The sequence below is a fragment of the Aquarana catesbeiana genome, linkage group LG10 (assembly GCF_042186555.1).
Source record: "Aquarana catesbeiana isolate 2022-GZ linkage group LG10, ASM4218655v1, whole genome shotgun sequence".
Lineage (NCBI taxonomy): Eukaryota > Metazoa > Chordata > Amphibia > Anura > Ranidae > Aquarana > Aquarana catesbeiana.
Genome location: NC_133333.1, coordinates 203,289,510 through 203,307,564, shown reverse-complemented (window position 1 = coordinate 203,307,564; position 18,055 = coordinate 203,289,510). Strand labels below are relative to the sequence as shown.

General features: G+C 42.9%; 1 protein-coding gene across 3 annotated transcripts in view; it reads left to right on the top strand.

The window, feature by feature from the left end:
• The first annotated feature begins 9,306 nt into the window (after positions 1-9,306).
• LOC141111117 (carotenoid-cleaving dioxygenase, mitochondrial-like) overlaps positions 9,307-18,055 on the top strand; it is a 122,999-nt gene continuing 114,250 nt past the window's right edge. For 2 of the 3 annotated variants that reach the window (XM_073603145.1, XM_073603144.1), the window contains exon 1: positions 9,307-9,540. In XM_073603145.1, the coding sequence (XP_073459246.1) occupies positions 9,504-9,540 (37 nt within the window). In that variant the 5' untranslated portion in view covers positions 9,307-9,503. The remainder of the gene's footprint in view (positions 9,541-18,055) is intronic. The other variant, XM_073603146.1, reaches the window with a different exon arrangement.

The following is an 18,055-nucleotide window of genomic DNA, read 5'->3' as shown; positions in this document are numbered from 1 at the left end:
TTTGAATCGGTTCCACTCATCTGTGTCCAGTACCTGAGCAGCATCCGATCCATACAGCGTAGGATCCTAAGCCTGTTTGACCCCTTTGTCGTACGACATTTGGGGTCCATCATAGCTGGTAAGAGTATCCATTTACCTCTTGAGTATCATTGAAATTGACTACATACAAGGCTCACACCATTTTCCTACGATTGGGACTACCTTCATTTGAGGGATATACCATTCGACACTTTTGTGAACATTTTTTCACACACACTTACTGGGTCACATCCAGTTTTGTTAATTTATATTTTTGTTTTATTAGATTTGTCATTGAGTCTTTATCTTGTGATTTATTTTTACACTTTTTAGTAGCGATACACTGTCACTATATCATTTACATGCACACACTGCCAAAAGTACCAATACCTGGTTTAATGATCACGGTATCACTGTGCTTGATTGGCCTGCAAACTCGCCTGACCTAAACCCCATATAGAATCTGTGGGATATTGTCAAGAGGAGGATGAGAGACACCAGACCCAACAATGCAGACAAGATGAAGGCTGCTATCAAAGCAACCTGGGCTTCCATAACACCTCAGCAGTGCCGCAGGCTGATCACCTCCATGCCACGCCGCATTGATGCAGTAATTCTTTTTTACAAAAGTTCATTTTTTTCATGAAAAAAGGTCTCCGGGAATTAGCCTAAGTTCGCATTGCTGCATATTTAGCTGAACTCGCACGATTTCAATTCGGCAATGCAGTCCGACTTCAGCGGCGATTCGCCCCCCCCCCCACCACCACCCCCGAAGTCGCCAAAAGTAGTACAGGAACTACTTTTGGGAATTGGTTTGGCGCCACACCGATTCGAACGGTGCCATTGTCGACAATAGCTGCCAATTTGGCATGCGATTTGACATGTCAAATCGCATTGCGAAATCATATCAATGTGAACCTAGCCTCAAGTGGTTAAGGACTCTAGCTGGCAGATGCAAAAAACTGATGTAAAAACTGATGAAAAGGTGATGTGACTGAACTAATCAAATGAACCTTTTGCATGTGTGAAAGGGGCCCTAATCAGTGTCAACAATAATAAACCATCCTTAAGTGGCGTATACACTAAAAGGACATCGGGCGAACATTTGTCCGATTTATCCTGATGTTCACAGCAAATCGGAACCGATGAAAGAAAATTCTTACGAATATTCTCATACAACAAAGGCTTTTTTTGTTGTGTGTTGTTTGAGATCATGCGCAATCTTTCTTTTCTTTTTTCTTGTCCGAAAATCGTACAAAAATGGTACACATTAACCACTTCAGCCCTGGAAGATTTGGCTGCTCTATGACCAGGCCATTTTTTGCAATACGGCACTGTGTCTATTTAACAGACAATTGCGCAGTCGTGTGACCTTGTACCAAAACAAAATTGACATCCTTTTTTCCCCACAAATAGAGCTTTCTTTTGGTGGTATTTGATCATCTCTGCGGTTTGTATTTTTTGCGCTATAAACAAAAAAACAGCGTAAATTTTGAAAAAACACAATATTTTGTACTTTTTGCTATAATAAATATCCCCAAATTTATTTTTTTAAAAAAAGCAAATTTTTTCCTCAGTTTAGGGCAATATGTATTCTTCTACATTGGTAATAAAAATCGCAATAAGCGTATATTGATTGGCTTGCGCAAAAGTTATAGCATCTACAAAATAGGGGAAAGATTTATGGCATTTTTATTATTATTATTTTTTTTTACTAGTAATGGCAGTGTTCAGCAATTTTTATTGGGACTGTGACATTATGGTGGACAGATCGGATACTTTTGACACATTTTTGGGCCCTTTGGCATTTATACAGCGATTAGTGCTATAAAAATTCACTGATTACTGTGTGAATGTCACTGGCAGGGAAGGGGTTAACTGTGTTACCTAGGGAGTGATTCTAACTGTGGGGGGATGGGACTGCCTGGGTGAGGAGAGCAATTTGTTGTTCATACTTAGTTCATACTCTCCTCACCCCTGACAGCACAGAGATCTGTCTGTTTACATTGACAGATCTCCGTTCTGTCTCTGTGTGGAGCGATCGTGGGTGCCCGCGCGAGCCCCCTAGTGGTCAAAAGGCGAGCCGACGTATAGCTACGACGGTTCGCCCAGGGAAGCCAACCGGGATGGGGTTAAACGAAAATTGTTCATTCTGTTACCGAGAAAAATTTTGGAGTTTGTCACTTTAGGAATTTTCATACGAAAATTCAGAATCGGCTGTCGAAAGTTGTGTACACACTATACAAAAATTGTGTGAAAATTCTTTGGACGAAAATGTTTGCCCAATTTTCTTATAGTGTGTACGAGCCTTTAGGCCCCTTTCACACATGCAGACCATTTGTTTCATCAGTTCAGTCAAGTTTTTCAAAGAACAAATGGATAAAGTTTACATCAGTTTGTCATCCATTTTTCCATCCTCCAGTTAGAGTCCTTAACCACTTTAGTCCCAGAGCCATTTATTCATGCAAAAATGGACTGTTTGTTACCTTTATGTCCCTCAGTTTGTGTGACTCGGGTTCTCCTTTTATTTACCCTTGTAAGTTTGTCTCTCAACTTCCCCCCTTTATCCCTCCAGATTCCTGCCCTACTCATGCTCCCTCTCAGAACCCGACCCCCCTGTCAGGTAACCTGTAGAGGGCTGTCAGGTAACCTGTAGAGGGCTCCATGATTTCTATCAGCAGCCCTGGCTCAAAACATCAGATGATGTTGATGCAGAAAAAAAACAGATATTTTAGACCATCTACCCATCCGCCATCAGTCAGCTGGATTTCATACAAGTGCCTTGCCTGACCATCCAGTTCAACCATAAAAAAAATCAAACATTAACTTTGAGCAGAACTGGCTACTTGACAGAGAGGTTAGGATAGAAGATGAAAGCAGTTTCATGAGCTGGCCTGGAAATAATTTTTTCGACAGCTATACAACCATGATCCTCCCCAGGCACAACCATCATAACCATCAACCATCAAGCTCTTGGAGAATCCATTTTTTGATGGTTAGCCAAAATTCAACAAAGTGAGGAGTGCCATAAGATCAATGAAGAACAGAAAGGCGCCCGGAGTGGACCTGCAAAAATGATCAAAGATGGAGGAGATATCCTGCTATAACAGCTTCATATTCTCCTGACAGACATGCTCAAACCAATCCTGCATAAAGATAAAGCTGTAAACGTAAGAACTAATACGACATCAGCCTCTATTCAAACGCTGGCAAGGTGTTCATGAAGATCGTATAATCAAGGCTGCAGAAACATTGTGAACATGGAATTTAGGCCACATTGGGGCTGCATCGATTTAATATTCACCATTCTTCAATTGGTGAAGGAAAGGATTAGGTGTGGAAAGTGAACCATAATTGTCTTCATTGACTTCAAATCCACATTTGACTGTGTTTACTGGCCTGCCCTGTGGAGGACATTGGAGAACAAGCATGTGCCACTGAAGATCTTCAAATTAATACAAGCACCATACAGTGGTTCAACTAGCAGTTTGAGGATCTTAAATTAACTATCCATGGGATTTCCTATGCAAACTGGATTCTGCCAAAGAAGATGCTGCTTTATCTCTACTTTTCAATATCGTGTTCGATGCCATTATGAAAAAAGCATTCAATGACAACTTCCTGGACTCTGCTCAGACCTGACATGAATAAGTTTGAGGTCTTCCAAATGCATTGTCTAAGACAAATTTTGGGTGTCTCTCTTCGTGATTGCCTTCAGAGCTAGACAATTCAGACAAGTGGTGGACATGAACCTTCAGTTGAGTACATCCAAAAACACAGACTGCTATTACTTGCCCACATTTGCAGAATGAACACCAATTGGCTGTCATGTAAGCTCCTCTGGCAAGAGTGACCTGTCCACTGGACGGTTCAACAAACAGCAGGGAAGAAAACATGTCTCAACACTTTGAGGAAGACCTAAGGTACCAGCCACTAACCAAGGACGTACTCAGAAGTATCACCACCAAGATGGAAGCATATTGTGAACAGCATGCGGTATCTAGTGGTACCTCCACAACCGTCAGATAAGAATTAAAGAAGAAAAAAGAAAAATCTGCATATTATGAATAGAATTCATGCTATTATGAATAGAAACTGCTTCTTCCACAACTCAAATGAATGGATGCGTTTCCACAAAAAAAAAGGTACCATGCAATTTCCCTGTTGTTCCCGCAAATGTGCAGTGGGCTGAGATGCGTGTGGGTGCAATTCAAAATGAATGAACCCCATTCATTCCTCTGAGAAAACTTTACTTATGGCGACCTTAAGCAGTCACACAGAGGATGGCTTTCCGATAGGAATAAATGGGACTGCGACCATACTATACATGCACAGTAAGCAGCAGCCATTTTCCGAGAAAAGGCTGCGTGATGAAGATTGTTGAATCGGTTTGATGGCTTTCCCATAGGACCAAATGGGACTGCGACCATACATGCACAGTAAGTAGCAGCCATTTTTGGAGGAAAGGCTGTTCGGTGAAGATTGTTGAATCATTTTGAAGATATGTACCGTGGGTATAGAAAAGAATCACCCCCTTTAAAATAATCACATTTTGTTGTTTTGCAGCCTGAAATTAAGACAGACACAGCTTTTGTTTTATCCAGTTGTATTTACTTGGTGCAACTTTAAGCATCTACGTGAAAGATATAGCACCAACATGTCAGAAAAAAATTTTAAAAATTCAAAACACTGAGTTAGCACTAAGTTAGAAAAAGGATCACCCCCTTGTGTCAGTATTTTGTTGAACCACCTTTTGCTTTAACCACTTGCCGACCGCCGCACGCCGATATACGTCAGCACAATGGCAGCGGTGGGCAAATGGGAGTACCTGTACGTCCCCTTTAATTTGCGGGGCTAGTGGGCGCGTGCTGCCGGTGGGGCGTACGCACGCCTGCCGTGTACAGCTTGACCGTGCCCGCGGGTCCCACGGACTCTATGTCCACCGGTGACCCGCAATCGTGTTACAGAGAGGCAGAACGGGGAGATGCCTATGTAAACAAGGCATTTCCCTGTTCTGCCTTGTGACATGACAGAGATCCACTCCAGGCAGTGATCGCTGTCATGTCAGTGGTAGCCCATCCCGCCACAATTAGAATCACTCCCTAGGACACATTTAACCCCTTGATCGCCCCCTAGTGTTTAACCCCTTCCCTGCCAGTGTCATTTACACAGTAATCAGTGCATTTTTATAGCACTGATCGCTGTATAAATGACAATGGTCCCAAAATAGTGTCAAAAGTGTCCGATGTGTCCGCCATAATGCCGCAGTCACGATAAAAACTGCAAATCGCTGCCATTACTAATAAAAAAAAGTTAATAATAAAAATGCCCTAAATCTATCCCCTATTTTGTAGACGCTATAACTTTTGCGCAAACCAATCAATATACGCTTATTGCGGGGTTTTTTACCAAAAATATGTAGAAGAATACATATCGGCCTAAACTGAGGAAAAAAATTAGTTTTTTTTATATTTTTTGGGGGGTATTTTTTATAGCAAAAAGTCGTTTTTTTTCAAAATTGTCACTCTTTTTTTTTTTGTTTTTGTTTATAGCGCAAAAAATAAAAACCACAGAGGTGATCAAATACCACCAAAAGAAAGCCCTATTTGTGGGGAAAAAAAAGACATCAATTTTGTTTTGGTGTAATGTCGCACGATACGCACAATTGTCAGTTAAAGCGACGCAGTGTCGAATTGCAAAAAGTGCTCTGGCCAGGAATGGAGTAAATCCTCCTGGGGCTGAAGTGGTTAAATACAGCCTTTAGCCTGTTGGGATATTTCTCTACTAACTTTAAATAAATTAAAAAAATTCCAAAACCCACACACTGTACAACATTGGGAACTAGCACAAAAGATTGCCCTTCGCTAGTATCTCACCCCGTACTGTTTATCCCAGAGCTCCCCCTCCTACTATCCTTTTTGCTCATGGGGGTGTGGTCAAATAGGTAGCTTGATACATATTTCGTGGTCAAGCAAAAGTATTGTAAGTTATTGGAGGAAAATGTTCCAAATTATCTCCGAAGTTAGGAAAATATTATTGAGGCCTAATCCAGTGCTGGCAATTCTGAACCTATGTACTGATCAAGTGCCCAGTCCTCTCCGTGCAGCAGTTACGCACATTCTCCTCACACTCAGGCTCACAATTGCCAGACATCGGAAGACTCTGTATGCACCCAATCCTTCAGAGGTTAGCTCACTGGACAACCTTCATTATTCATATAAAAGAACTCTTGCAGTATGGAACGGTCAGGCAGTGGCCTTTAATGCTCAATCGGAACCTTGGTCAAACTGATCCATTAGGTCTCACACTCCTGATTTTACCCTATCAACACCAAACAATATGTCTGGTAGAAATCCAATACGGCTCACCATCCAAATACCACCATTCCTACAGTAGAGCATGAAGGTGGTAATTACCTTTTATGGGGATATTTCTCTGCAGCATGGACTGGAGCACTTGTCAGGGTAGAAGAAAAATGGATGGCTCAAAATACCTTCAAATTCTTGAGGATAATCTGCTGCCCTCTGCCATAAAGTTGTCAATGGGAAGAAGGTTTACCTTCCAACATGACAATGACCCAAAGCACACAGCAAAAATAAAGGAAAAATGTTAATGTCTTTTCATGGCCTAGTCAGAGCCCAGACATAAACCCCATTGAAAATCTGTGGAATGACTTGAAGACTGCAGTCCACAACAGTGGCGTAGCGTGGGATGTCAGCACCCGGGGCAAGGCAAGTAATTTGCGCCCCCCCGACCTGCAGACTTTTAGCTATCCCTGAGTCCCTTCAAATACAATAGTACTGACCTACCTGATTCCTATACTGACCACTACACTAACCTACTTGATTTCAACACTGACCAACCTGATTCCTTTACTGACCATTACACACTACACTGACCACTATACTATACTGTCCACTACACTACACTGACCACTACACTGTCCACTACACTGTCCACTATACTGACCACTACACTGAGAACTACACTGTCCACTACACTATACTATACTGACCACTATACTACACTGAGAACTACACTACAGTGACCATTACACTGTCCACTACACTACACTGACCACTATACTATACACTCCACTATACTATACTGACCACTATACTGAGAACTACACTACACTGACCACTATACTGTCCACTACACTACACTGACCACTATACTACACTGTCCACTACACTACACTGTCCACTACACTACACTGTCCACTACACTACACTGACCACTACACTACACTGACCACTATACTGACCACTACACTATACAGACCACAATACTACACTGTCCACTACACTAAACTGACCACAATACTACACTGTCCACTACACTACACTGTACACTACACTATACTGACCACTACACTATACAGACCACAATACTACACTGTCCACTACACTACACTGACCACTACACTGTCCACTATACTACACTATACTGACCACTATACTATACATACCACAATACTACACTGTCCACTATACTACATTGTCCACTATACTACACTGACCACTACACTATACTGACAACTACACTATACTGACCACTACACTATACTGACCACTACACTATACATACCACAATACTACACTGTCCACTATACTACACTGACCACTACACTATACTGACCACTACACTACACTGACCACTAAACTACACTGACCACTACACTATACTGACCACAATACTACACTGACCACTACACTATACTGACCACTACACTATACTGATCACAATACTACACTGACCACTACACTATACTGACCACTACACTATACTGACCACTACACTATACTGACCACAATACTACACTGTCCACTACACTATACAGACCACAATACTACACTGTCCACTATACTACACTGTCCACTATACTACACTGTCCACTACACTACACTGATCACTACACTATACTGACCACTACACTATACATACTACAATACTACACTGTCCACTACACTACACTGACCACTACACTATACTGACCACTACACTATACTCACCACAATACTACACTGACCACTACACTGACCACAATACTACACTATCCACTACACTATACAGACCACAATACTACACTGACCACTATGCTGTCCTGCCTAGTCTTCCTATACTAACACTACATATACGGCGCCTGTCTCTTCTCTCTTCTCCCCCTCCCCCCCGTGTTTATCCATTCCTCACCTTCTTGTCTTGCATCGGTCTGGAGGATGTCTCGTTCTGGTTTTAAGGCATATTGCGTAGGAGAACACAAGATCTATATAAAATACAACTTATATACATCCATAGTAAATTAAGAGAATGGTGCGCTTATTCCAACATACAACAGACCAGACATAATTGCACAAAGTTCCCTAAATCAATAAATCAATACATGATAAAATGAATAAATATATAAACAATCTGTGTGTATAAAGTCCTCTTTAACAAGTTATTAGTAACTTCTTAAAGTGTCCATACAGTGCTCCTCCAATACGGACCTTGAAGAAGTCAGGTGATCTGTGACGCAATGCGTTGGTAGTAGTCGGTGAGGTCACTTGCAGTGTCTCAGTTACCCGGAAGTAGTGGTGAGGAGCAGAGCTTACATTTAATTTAATATACAAGACGATTTAAAAGAGAAGTATGGCTTTTTTTTTTTTTTGATTCATACTTACCTAGGTGGATGCATCATTAGACCGATGCTGCATCTGTCCCCCGCCGCCTCTGCACTGAGAACCGAGCCACCGAACACCGCCGATGGCTCGGTTCTCACAGATCCCAGAGAAGAGAGCTGCTGACTGTCAGTCAGCGTCTCTCCTCTCTGCTCCTCCATGCTCACTGGAGCGCTGAGCTGTGGAGGGGTGGGGAGTGGCCATCTCAGTGTCTCAGCCATCAATCAAGGTAGCTGGCAGGTCCAGACATGGGAAGCTGGGATTACCTGTTTTCAAAATTTATTAACAAAGTATAAAACGGTTTTGTATTTTTTTTTTTTTATTTCGGTCTCTATAAATATTTTTTTAGCAAAAAATAAAAAATCCAGTAATCAAATACCACCAAAAGAAACCTCTATTTGGGGGGGGGGGGGGGGGGGATTATAAAAATTGAATTGGGGCATAGTGTTGTATGACGGCACAATTTTTGTTCAAAGAGTGAAAGCGCTAAAAGCTGAACATTGGTCTGGGCAAGAGGGGGGTTTAGGTGCCCAGTAAGCAAGTGGCTAATTTTATTTATGTGTATGTGTGTTATACGGTATAAAAGGATCTGTATTCTAGATTGCTGGTCACGGGCAGTACTGCAACACCAGGCTTTTATTCTGAAATGCACTGCAGCTTTCAGCTTAGGAGGCTATTGGGAGCAGCGGGCTTGTCAGCGTCAATAAACTGCCAACCAACAGAAGATTCTGCTGATGTCCAAGAATCCAATCAGCTTTTGCTACACTGCATCCTCTGCATATTAACCAGCAAACATCTCTGTAATCACCTCCGTTTCCATAAATGGATTATATTTTATCTGCGTTTAACTACATACCAGGTAATGTAAATACTCATTTGAGAACTGAATGATGCAGCAATTTCTGCAGGCACCTTTTTTTTTTTATAATTGACCAGGTAACGTGGTGATGTGTAGGGTTGCAATATTAATAGCTGACTATTTATAGCATCTTATTAACTATTTAGATGGTCTTTATTGCAGTCTGCATTGCACACCTCCTTATTTCTTCATTTGATGTAACAGACTGCTATCATTATCATCATCCTGTAACAAAACTAAAAACTGCCCATGCATCACAAAAATATCCCAAAAAGTAAAAATATATTTTAAAAAACTATTTCAATAGAAACTGCAACTGCCTGCTTCTATGGTGTGTGTTTGTATGCCTTAGGCTTTATTCATCATCAGAACATTTTTCAGTAAATTTGTATATATCTCCTGAGTCCTAAAAAAATTACTTTTATATTCATATTTACTTAAAAACATTTTGAACAGCAATTTTAGTTTGTTGAAGGTTGCTTTGGTTGTCATTATTCCTTATGCTTAGAAGGTTAACTCAGCAATTGAAGCATACAGTGTTGTCAGATTAGATTAGTGCACATAGCAAAAGGGTTCATGAAATACTGGGCAGGCTGTGGACAAAAGGGTAGAGTTTAGCATACAGATACTCCTTGTTTAACGACTTACCTGTTTAACGACCACTCTGACTTACGACCAGCTCTCCCCACCCAAATGACGCGCTATACATCATGGTATTGTACAGTACAGAATTTTTGTTGTTTATGTTTTCATGTTCTGTACTTATGCAAATTAAAACAACGTTATTGAGCTGGAGTTTTGTGTTTAGACCTTTTTTTTGCAATACAATACAGTACAGTAGTTAAGAATGCTTAAATTATTGATTACTTGTGTCTCTTTGTTTAACGACCTAGTCGTTGGAACAGAACCTGGTCTTTAAGAGCCCTTGCACACTGGGGCGGTTTGCAGGCGCTATTGCGCTAATAATAGCGCCTACAAACCGACCTGAAAGTGCCGCTGCTGTGTATCCAGTGTGAAAGCCCCGAGGGCTTTCACACTGGAGCGGTGCGCTGGCAGGACGGTAAAAAAAGTCCTGCCAGCAGCATCTTCGGAGCGGTGAAGGAGCGGAGTGTATACCGCTCCTTCACCGCTCCTGCCCATTGAAATCAATGGGACGGCGCGGCTATACCGCCGGCAAAGCGCCTCTGCAGAGGCGCTTTGCGGTGGTATTTAACCCTTTCTCGGCCGCTAGCGGGGGGGTAAAACCGCCCCCGCTAGCGGCCGAATATCGACGGTAAAACGCCGCTAATAATAGCGGCGTTTTACCGCCGACGCCGCCCCCGCCCCAGTGTGCAAGGCCTCTAAGTGAGGAGTACCTGTATAGCCTAATAAATGCAGTTGGTACAAGCATTTTTTTTTTTTTTTTTTTTTAGATTCCCTGTATTGCTTTTTTTCTGTCTGCATGTTTTATGGTTTAAGTGTATCCAAAGCTAAATTTATACTTTTAGTTTTGGATAGTGTAAAAATTTTAAAACCCTTAATCAAGTTTTATTTCACTCTAGGTACCCTTTGGGGAGATTTACCCTCTCTATGGGGTCTATTTATAAAAAACTAATTTGTACGGTCATCACAAAAAATTGCCATACTATGTCTAATATGTCTATTAATCTTATAATCGTCAAATCCATCTAGTTGCCATAATGCAGTATTTTCCTGAAATACCTCAGAAAAACAGAAAAAAAGCTGCATTATTGCCACTAGCAGGAGCTAATGACCATAGGAAATAAACATATTACACACACACAATAAACACATTGCACAAAATGGCAGATGTATGAGTGCTTAAGTTATTCACACAGCAATGTATATATATATATATATATATATATATATATATATATATATATATATACACACACACACAGTATCGCATAAAAGTGAGTACACCCCTTACATTTTTGTAAATATTTTATTATATCTTTTCATGTGACAACACTGAAGAAATGACACTTTGCTACAATGTAAAGTAGTGAGTGTACAGCTTGTATAACAGTGTAAATTTGCTGTTCCCACAAAATAACTCAACACACAGCCATTAATGTCTAAACTACTGGCAACAAAAGTGAATACACCCCTAAGTGAAAATGTTCAAATTGTATCCAAAGTGTCACTATTGTGTGACCACCATTATTTTCCAGCACTGCCTTAACCCTCTTGGGCATGGAGTTCACCAGAGCTTCACAGGTTGCCACTGAAGTCCTCTTCTACTCCTCCATGACAATATCACGGAGCTGGTGGATTTTAGAGACCTTGCGCTCCTCCACCTTCCATTTGAGGATGCCCCACAGATGCTCAATAGTGTTTAGGTCTGGAGACATTCTTGGCCAGTCCATCACCTTTACCCTCACCATCTTTAGCAAGGCAGTGGTTGTCTTGGAGGTGTGTTTGGGGTCGTTATCATGTTGGAATACTGCCCTCTGGCCCAGTCTCTAAAGGGAAGGGATCATGCTCTGCTTCAGTATGTCACAGTACATGTTGGCATTTATGGTTCCCTCAATGAACTGTAGCTTTCCAGTGCTGGCAGCACTCATGCAGCCCCAGACCATGACACTCCCACCACCATGATTGACTGTAGGCAAGACACACTTGTCTTTGTACTCCTCACCTGGTTGCAGCCATACATGCTTGACACCATCTGAACCAAATACGTTTATCTTGGTCTCATCAGACCACAGGACATAGTTCCAGTAATCGATGTCCTTACTCTGCTTGTCTTCAGGAAACTGTTTGCAGGTTTTCTTGTGCATCATCTTTAGAAGAGGCTTCCTTCTGGGATGACAGCCATGCAGACCAATTTGATGCAGTATGCGGCATATGGTCTGAGCACAAACAGGCTGACCCCCCACCCCTTCAACCTCTACAGCAATGCTGGCAGCACTCATACTTCTATTTCCCAAAGACAACCTCTGGACATGACGCTGAGCACGTGCACTCAACCTCTTTGGTCGAGCATGGTAAGGCCTGTTCTGAGTGGAACCTGTACTGTTAAACCACTGTATGGTCTTGGCCACCATGATGCAGCTCATTTTCAGGGTCTTGGAAATCTTCTTATAGCCTAGGCCATCTTTATGTAAAGCAACATATCTTATATATATATAAAACTAGACCCCTATATCTACTTTAAGACCAAGCTTTTTCTGGCACTTCTTGTTTACATGTAACAATCATGTAACAATCATTATTTTTTGCTAGAACATTTCATAGAATCCCCAAACATTATATATATTTTTTAAAGCAGAGGCCCTAGAGAATAAATTGGTGGGTGTTTTTATATCACACGGTATTTTGACAGCGGTTTTTCAAACTAATTTTTTTTTTTTTTTTAAACACACTTTTTAATTTTAATGCAAAACAACACAATGCATAACCCAATTTTTTGCTAAAATATAAAGGATGTCCATAGGCGACACTTTAACTGCTTCCGGACCACCCATCGCATATATACTGTGGCAGGGCGGCCCGGCTGCGCAAAATTACGTACCTGTACGTGAATTCGTGAATGAGGTCTGGGGCTCGCCCGCATGCCACTGGCGACCCACTGTGAATGGCCCCAGCGGGAGCCATCCGCGATCGTTCAGAGGAAAGGCAGAAAGGCGTTCTGCCTATGTAAACAAGGCAGGCTGCCATTCTGTCACAGCAATCTCCCCACAGTTAGAAAGCACTCCCTAGGTGCACACTTAACACTTTGATTGCCCCTGATGTTAACCCTTTTCCTGCCACTGTCATTTATACAGTGACAGTGCATTTTTTTTAGCACTGATTTCTGCATTGGTGTCACTGGTCCCCAAAAAGTGTCACTTAGTGTCAGATTAGTCCGCCACAATGTCGCAGTCCCGATAAAAATCGCTGATCGCCGCCGTTACTAGGAGGATAGATTTGTGCTAGGAGGAGAGATTTTTTTGGGGGGGGGATTTGTGCTAGTAGGGATAATTGGGGGGTGTTTGCGCTAGGAGGGGGGTTAGGGGGATATTTCTGCTAGGAGGAGGATTTGGAGTAGGGGAAGAGAATATGTACTCAGAGAGGAAATTTGAGGGGTGAAGGATTTGTGCTAGAAGGGGTGCATTTGTGCTATGAAATTTGGAGAATGGAGGGGGCTGAGGTTGTGCTGGGAGGAGGGATTTCAGCAGGGGGGTTTGCACTGGTAGGAGGGGGGAGTCTATGCTTAAGGGGTAATCATGGAAGATTAGTGCCCACATTTTTTTGGGGGAGGGGGGATTTTAGCTGACACACAATGCTTATACATATTAGGATGGGGGGCACAGTTTGGCATGTTTGCCCTGGGCTCTCTGGGACCTTGTCCTGGCACTGCCTGGATGCACGCGGTCTGCATCCAGAGTCGGTTGGAGGCTCTGAAAAGAAAAAAGAAAATAGCCCATCGCGCCCTTCTGGGAGAGAGGTGTTTAGCCTCAGACAAGAATGTGAGATTCTTATGGTCAGTAAGAATGAGAACCGGCACAGTGGTACCTTCGAGGAGATGCTTCCATTCTTTAAGGGCTAAAATGATCGCTAACAACAATCTGTCACCAATCTTGTAATTGCATTCCGCAGGTGGCAATTTCTTGGAAAAGTAGCCACAAGGATGCATAGCGCTCTCAGAGGTAGGACGTTGAGACAGAAGGGCGCCAACTCCAGTCTCAGAAGCATCAATCTCAAGGATAAAGGGTAACATAGGATCAGGATGTGCCAACAGAGGAGCAGAAACAAAGGGAGCCTTGAGACACTCAAAGGCCTTAATGGACTCCGGAGACCAACTCTGTGGGTTACCGTCCTTTCTAGTCATATCAGTCAGGGGCATGACCAGAGACGAGAAGTTACAAATAAACTTTCTATAATAATAGGCAAAGCCAAGAAAACGTTGCAGAGGAGGTATACAGATGGGTCGGAGCCACTGTAGGACTGCTGAAAGTTTCTCTGGGTCCATAGAAAAACCGGCAGTGGAAATGGCATAACCTAGGAATTTAACCTGTTCACGATGGAACTCACACTTCTCCAATTTACAGTATAGATTGTTCTCTCTCAGCTTCTGATGCACACGACAGACATCTGTGTGGTGGCTCTCTAGGGACTTTGAAAAAATGAGGATATCCTCAAGATAAACCACCACACGTAGCTGCAACAAATCTCAGAGGATATTGTTGATAAATTCCTGGAAAACTGCCGGAGCTTTGCAAAGGCCAAATGGCATTATGAGGTACTCATAATGGCCTGTTCTGGTATTAAATGCAGTTTTCCATTCTTTGCCCTCCTTGATCCTCACGAGATTGTATGCTCCTCTCAAATCCAGCTTCGTGAAAACCGTTGCTCCCTTGAGGCGGTCAAATAACTCCATAATCAACGGAATTGGATAAGCATTCCTAATCGTGAAATGATTGAGACAATACAAGGTCTCAGTTCACCACTCCTCTTCTTCACAAAGAAGAAACCAGCACCAGCAGGAGACAAGGACTTGCGGATGAATCCTCGAGAAAGTGCGTCTGCAACATACTCCTCCATGGCCTTATCCTCCGAGACTGACAAAGGGTAAACCCTGCCACGAGGGGGTATGGCACCAGGTTGAAGGTCAATTGCGCAATCATATGACCGGTGTGGAGGCAAACTACCGGCTTGACCTTTGTTAAAGACATCGCTAAAATCGCGATACTCCTCCGGCAGGGAGGAGAGTAAAGACGTGCATAGGACCGTAGCCACATTCTGGAAACATGTCTTGCTGCATTGTGGTGACCAGGAGAGAACCTCAGCACAAAGCCAATCAAAAGAGGGGTTGTGACTCTGTAACCAAGGATAACCAATAAGCAGCGGAAACTTAGGTGAGGAAATAACTTGAAATTGGATTATCTTATGGTGAAGAGCCCCTACGGCCATGATCAACAGAACAGTCTCATGAGTCACATGGGCAGGCTGTAAAGGTTTCCCGTCAAGAGCCTCAATGGCAAGTGGAGTGGCACGAAGCTGCAGCAGAATCGAGTGTTTATATACAAATGCAGCATCAATGAACAGGCCTGCAGCGCCAGAGTCGATTAGAGCCTGTATCTCAGTGGACGACTCAGACCAAGAAAGGATAACGAGGTCCACAGGCTTATCCTTCTGGATAACTGGGGACGAAACAACGCCACCTAAGGTCTGTCTGCTACAGGACCTCAAGGTTCAGGCGTTCCCTGGATGGGTAGGACAAGACTTCAAAAAGTGACCTGCCTGGCTACAATAAAGGCACAATCTCTCCCTCCTTCTAAAGATTCTCTCATCCTCAGAGAGACGCGTGAAGCCCAAGTGCATGGGTTCATCTTCACTGACCAACTCGTTACCAGGAGGAATGGGAGGTGAGGGAGGCACGGGTGGGACTGCAAAACTCGGAGACAAATGTGCAAGAGGCTTCCACAAGCGCTTTTTAAAAGAGAGTCTTTTTCTGAGTCTGGAGCCAATGAACATGGTAAACATGATCAACTTCTTCAGCTCAGTGGTTATATGTCGGGCTGCTATCTCATCTTTGACGGTATCCGAGAGACCATGAGAAGAAACAGCCACGAAGGCCCATTGTTCCACGCAACCTCTGCTGTCAGAGTATGGAATTCAATTGCATAATCTGCAACAGTTCTCATACTCTGTTTGATGGACATAAGCATAGGCATGCGCAGCCCATTGCATTAGGGTGTGCACCCCAGAGGTAAAACACACATGTGTGTGTGTATATCTATATCTATATATCTATATATAGATATAGATATACACACACACATTATATTGTCAAAAATATTGGGACACTCATGAACTTTAATTGCAACCCAGTCTTAGTCCGTAGGGTTCAATATTGAGTTGGCCCACCCTTTGCAGCTCTAACAGCTTCAACTCTTCTGGGAAGGCTGTCCACAAGGAGTGTGTCTATGGGAATGTTTGACCATTCTTCCAGAAGTGCATTTGTCAGGTCAGGCACTGATGTTGGACGAGGAGGTCTGGTTCAGAGTCTCCACTCTAATTCATCCCAAAGGTGTTCTATTGGGTTGAGGACAGGACTCTGTGCAGGCCAGTCAGGTTCCTCTACCCCAAACTCGCTCATCCATGTCTTTATGGACCTTGATTTGTGCACTGGTCCAAATCATTTGGTGGAGGTGGGATTATGGTGTGGGGTTGTTTTTCATGGGTTGGGCTTGACCCCTTAGTTCCAGTGAAGGCATCAGCATACCAAGACATTTTGGACAATGTCCCAACTTTGTAGGAACAGTTTGGGGATGGCCCCTTCCTGTTACAACATGACTGCACACCAGTGCACAAAGCAAGGTCCATAAAGACATTGATGAGCAGGTTTGGGGTGGAGGAAAATTAACTTCAAGTGCAATAATTCACATTATAATAGTAACTAAAACATATAAAATTAAGTGTAAAAATCCAAAAAATAAAACTTCCAAAGTACTGTAATGGTGTGAACCTCCCAACTAAAAAGTTGTTGCACTTGAAGATAGTTTGTATTGCAATTATCTGTACAGGGGTTTCCACCATCCCCGCTAAATTTAATTTGTTATGTCTTGTTTTCAACTTGATATGTATTATATGTGAAGTTACGTATCACAGAGACCGGTATTATGGTAATATTGAAGTTTATTGAGATTTCCATACATTAGAGGGTTCCACTTCCACCATTGTTGTTAACTTATTGATTAGTAAGTTAGCACTGCACTTTTTTTGTGATGTGGGAACACATAACAGTGCTTAGCAGCAGGCCTTTTACTGACACTTTTTTTATTTGACCTCCAGTAGTTTATTGTAAATAGTAGTGTGGTGATTGATTACCTATTATACTAAAGATTGGCATGTGGCATTAATAAACATCGACAGATTTCAGTTGTGCCCCACCAGCCCCCCCCCCTCCCCCATGAACAATGTGCCTGGCTACAGAGTTCATCTGCCCATCAGTGCACTCAGTGCACTGATGGGCAGTACTGATAGGTGGCACTGATTGGCAGCCCTGATGGGCACTGATTGGCACTGATAGGCAGCACTGATTGCCAATGAGAGGCTGCACCGATTGGCAGCGTTGATGGGCAGTAGTAGGCAGCACTGCTGGCCACTGATAAGTGGCACTATAGGCATCACTGATTGACACTGGTAAGTGGCACTGACTGGCAGCACTGATAGGTGGCACTAATATTTGGCACTGATAGGCAGCACTGATTGGCAGCATTGTTTGGCACTGATGGGCAGCACTGATAGGCAGCATTGATGGGCACTGATGGGCAGCACTGGTTGGCACTGATAGCGGCATTGATAGGCAGCACTGATGTGCACTGATTGGCACTGATAGTGGCACTGATGGGCACTGATGGGTAGCACTGATTGGCACTGGTAGTGGCACTGATTGGCAGAATTGATTGGCACTGACAGAGGAAATCGTGAGGAGATCGTGGGGCGAGAGCTGCTCAGTGTGTGAAGCTGTCAGCTAATGTAACTGCATGCAGGGAGAAGATCAGCTGTCACAATTCCGCGG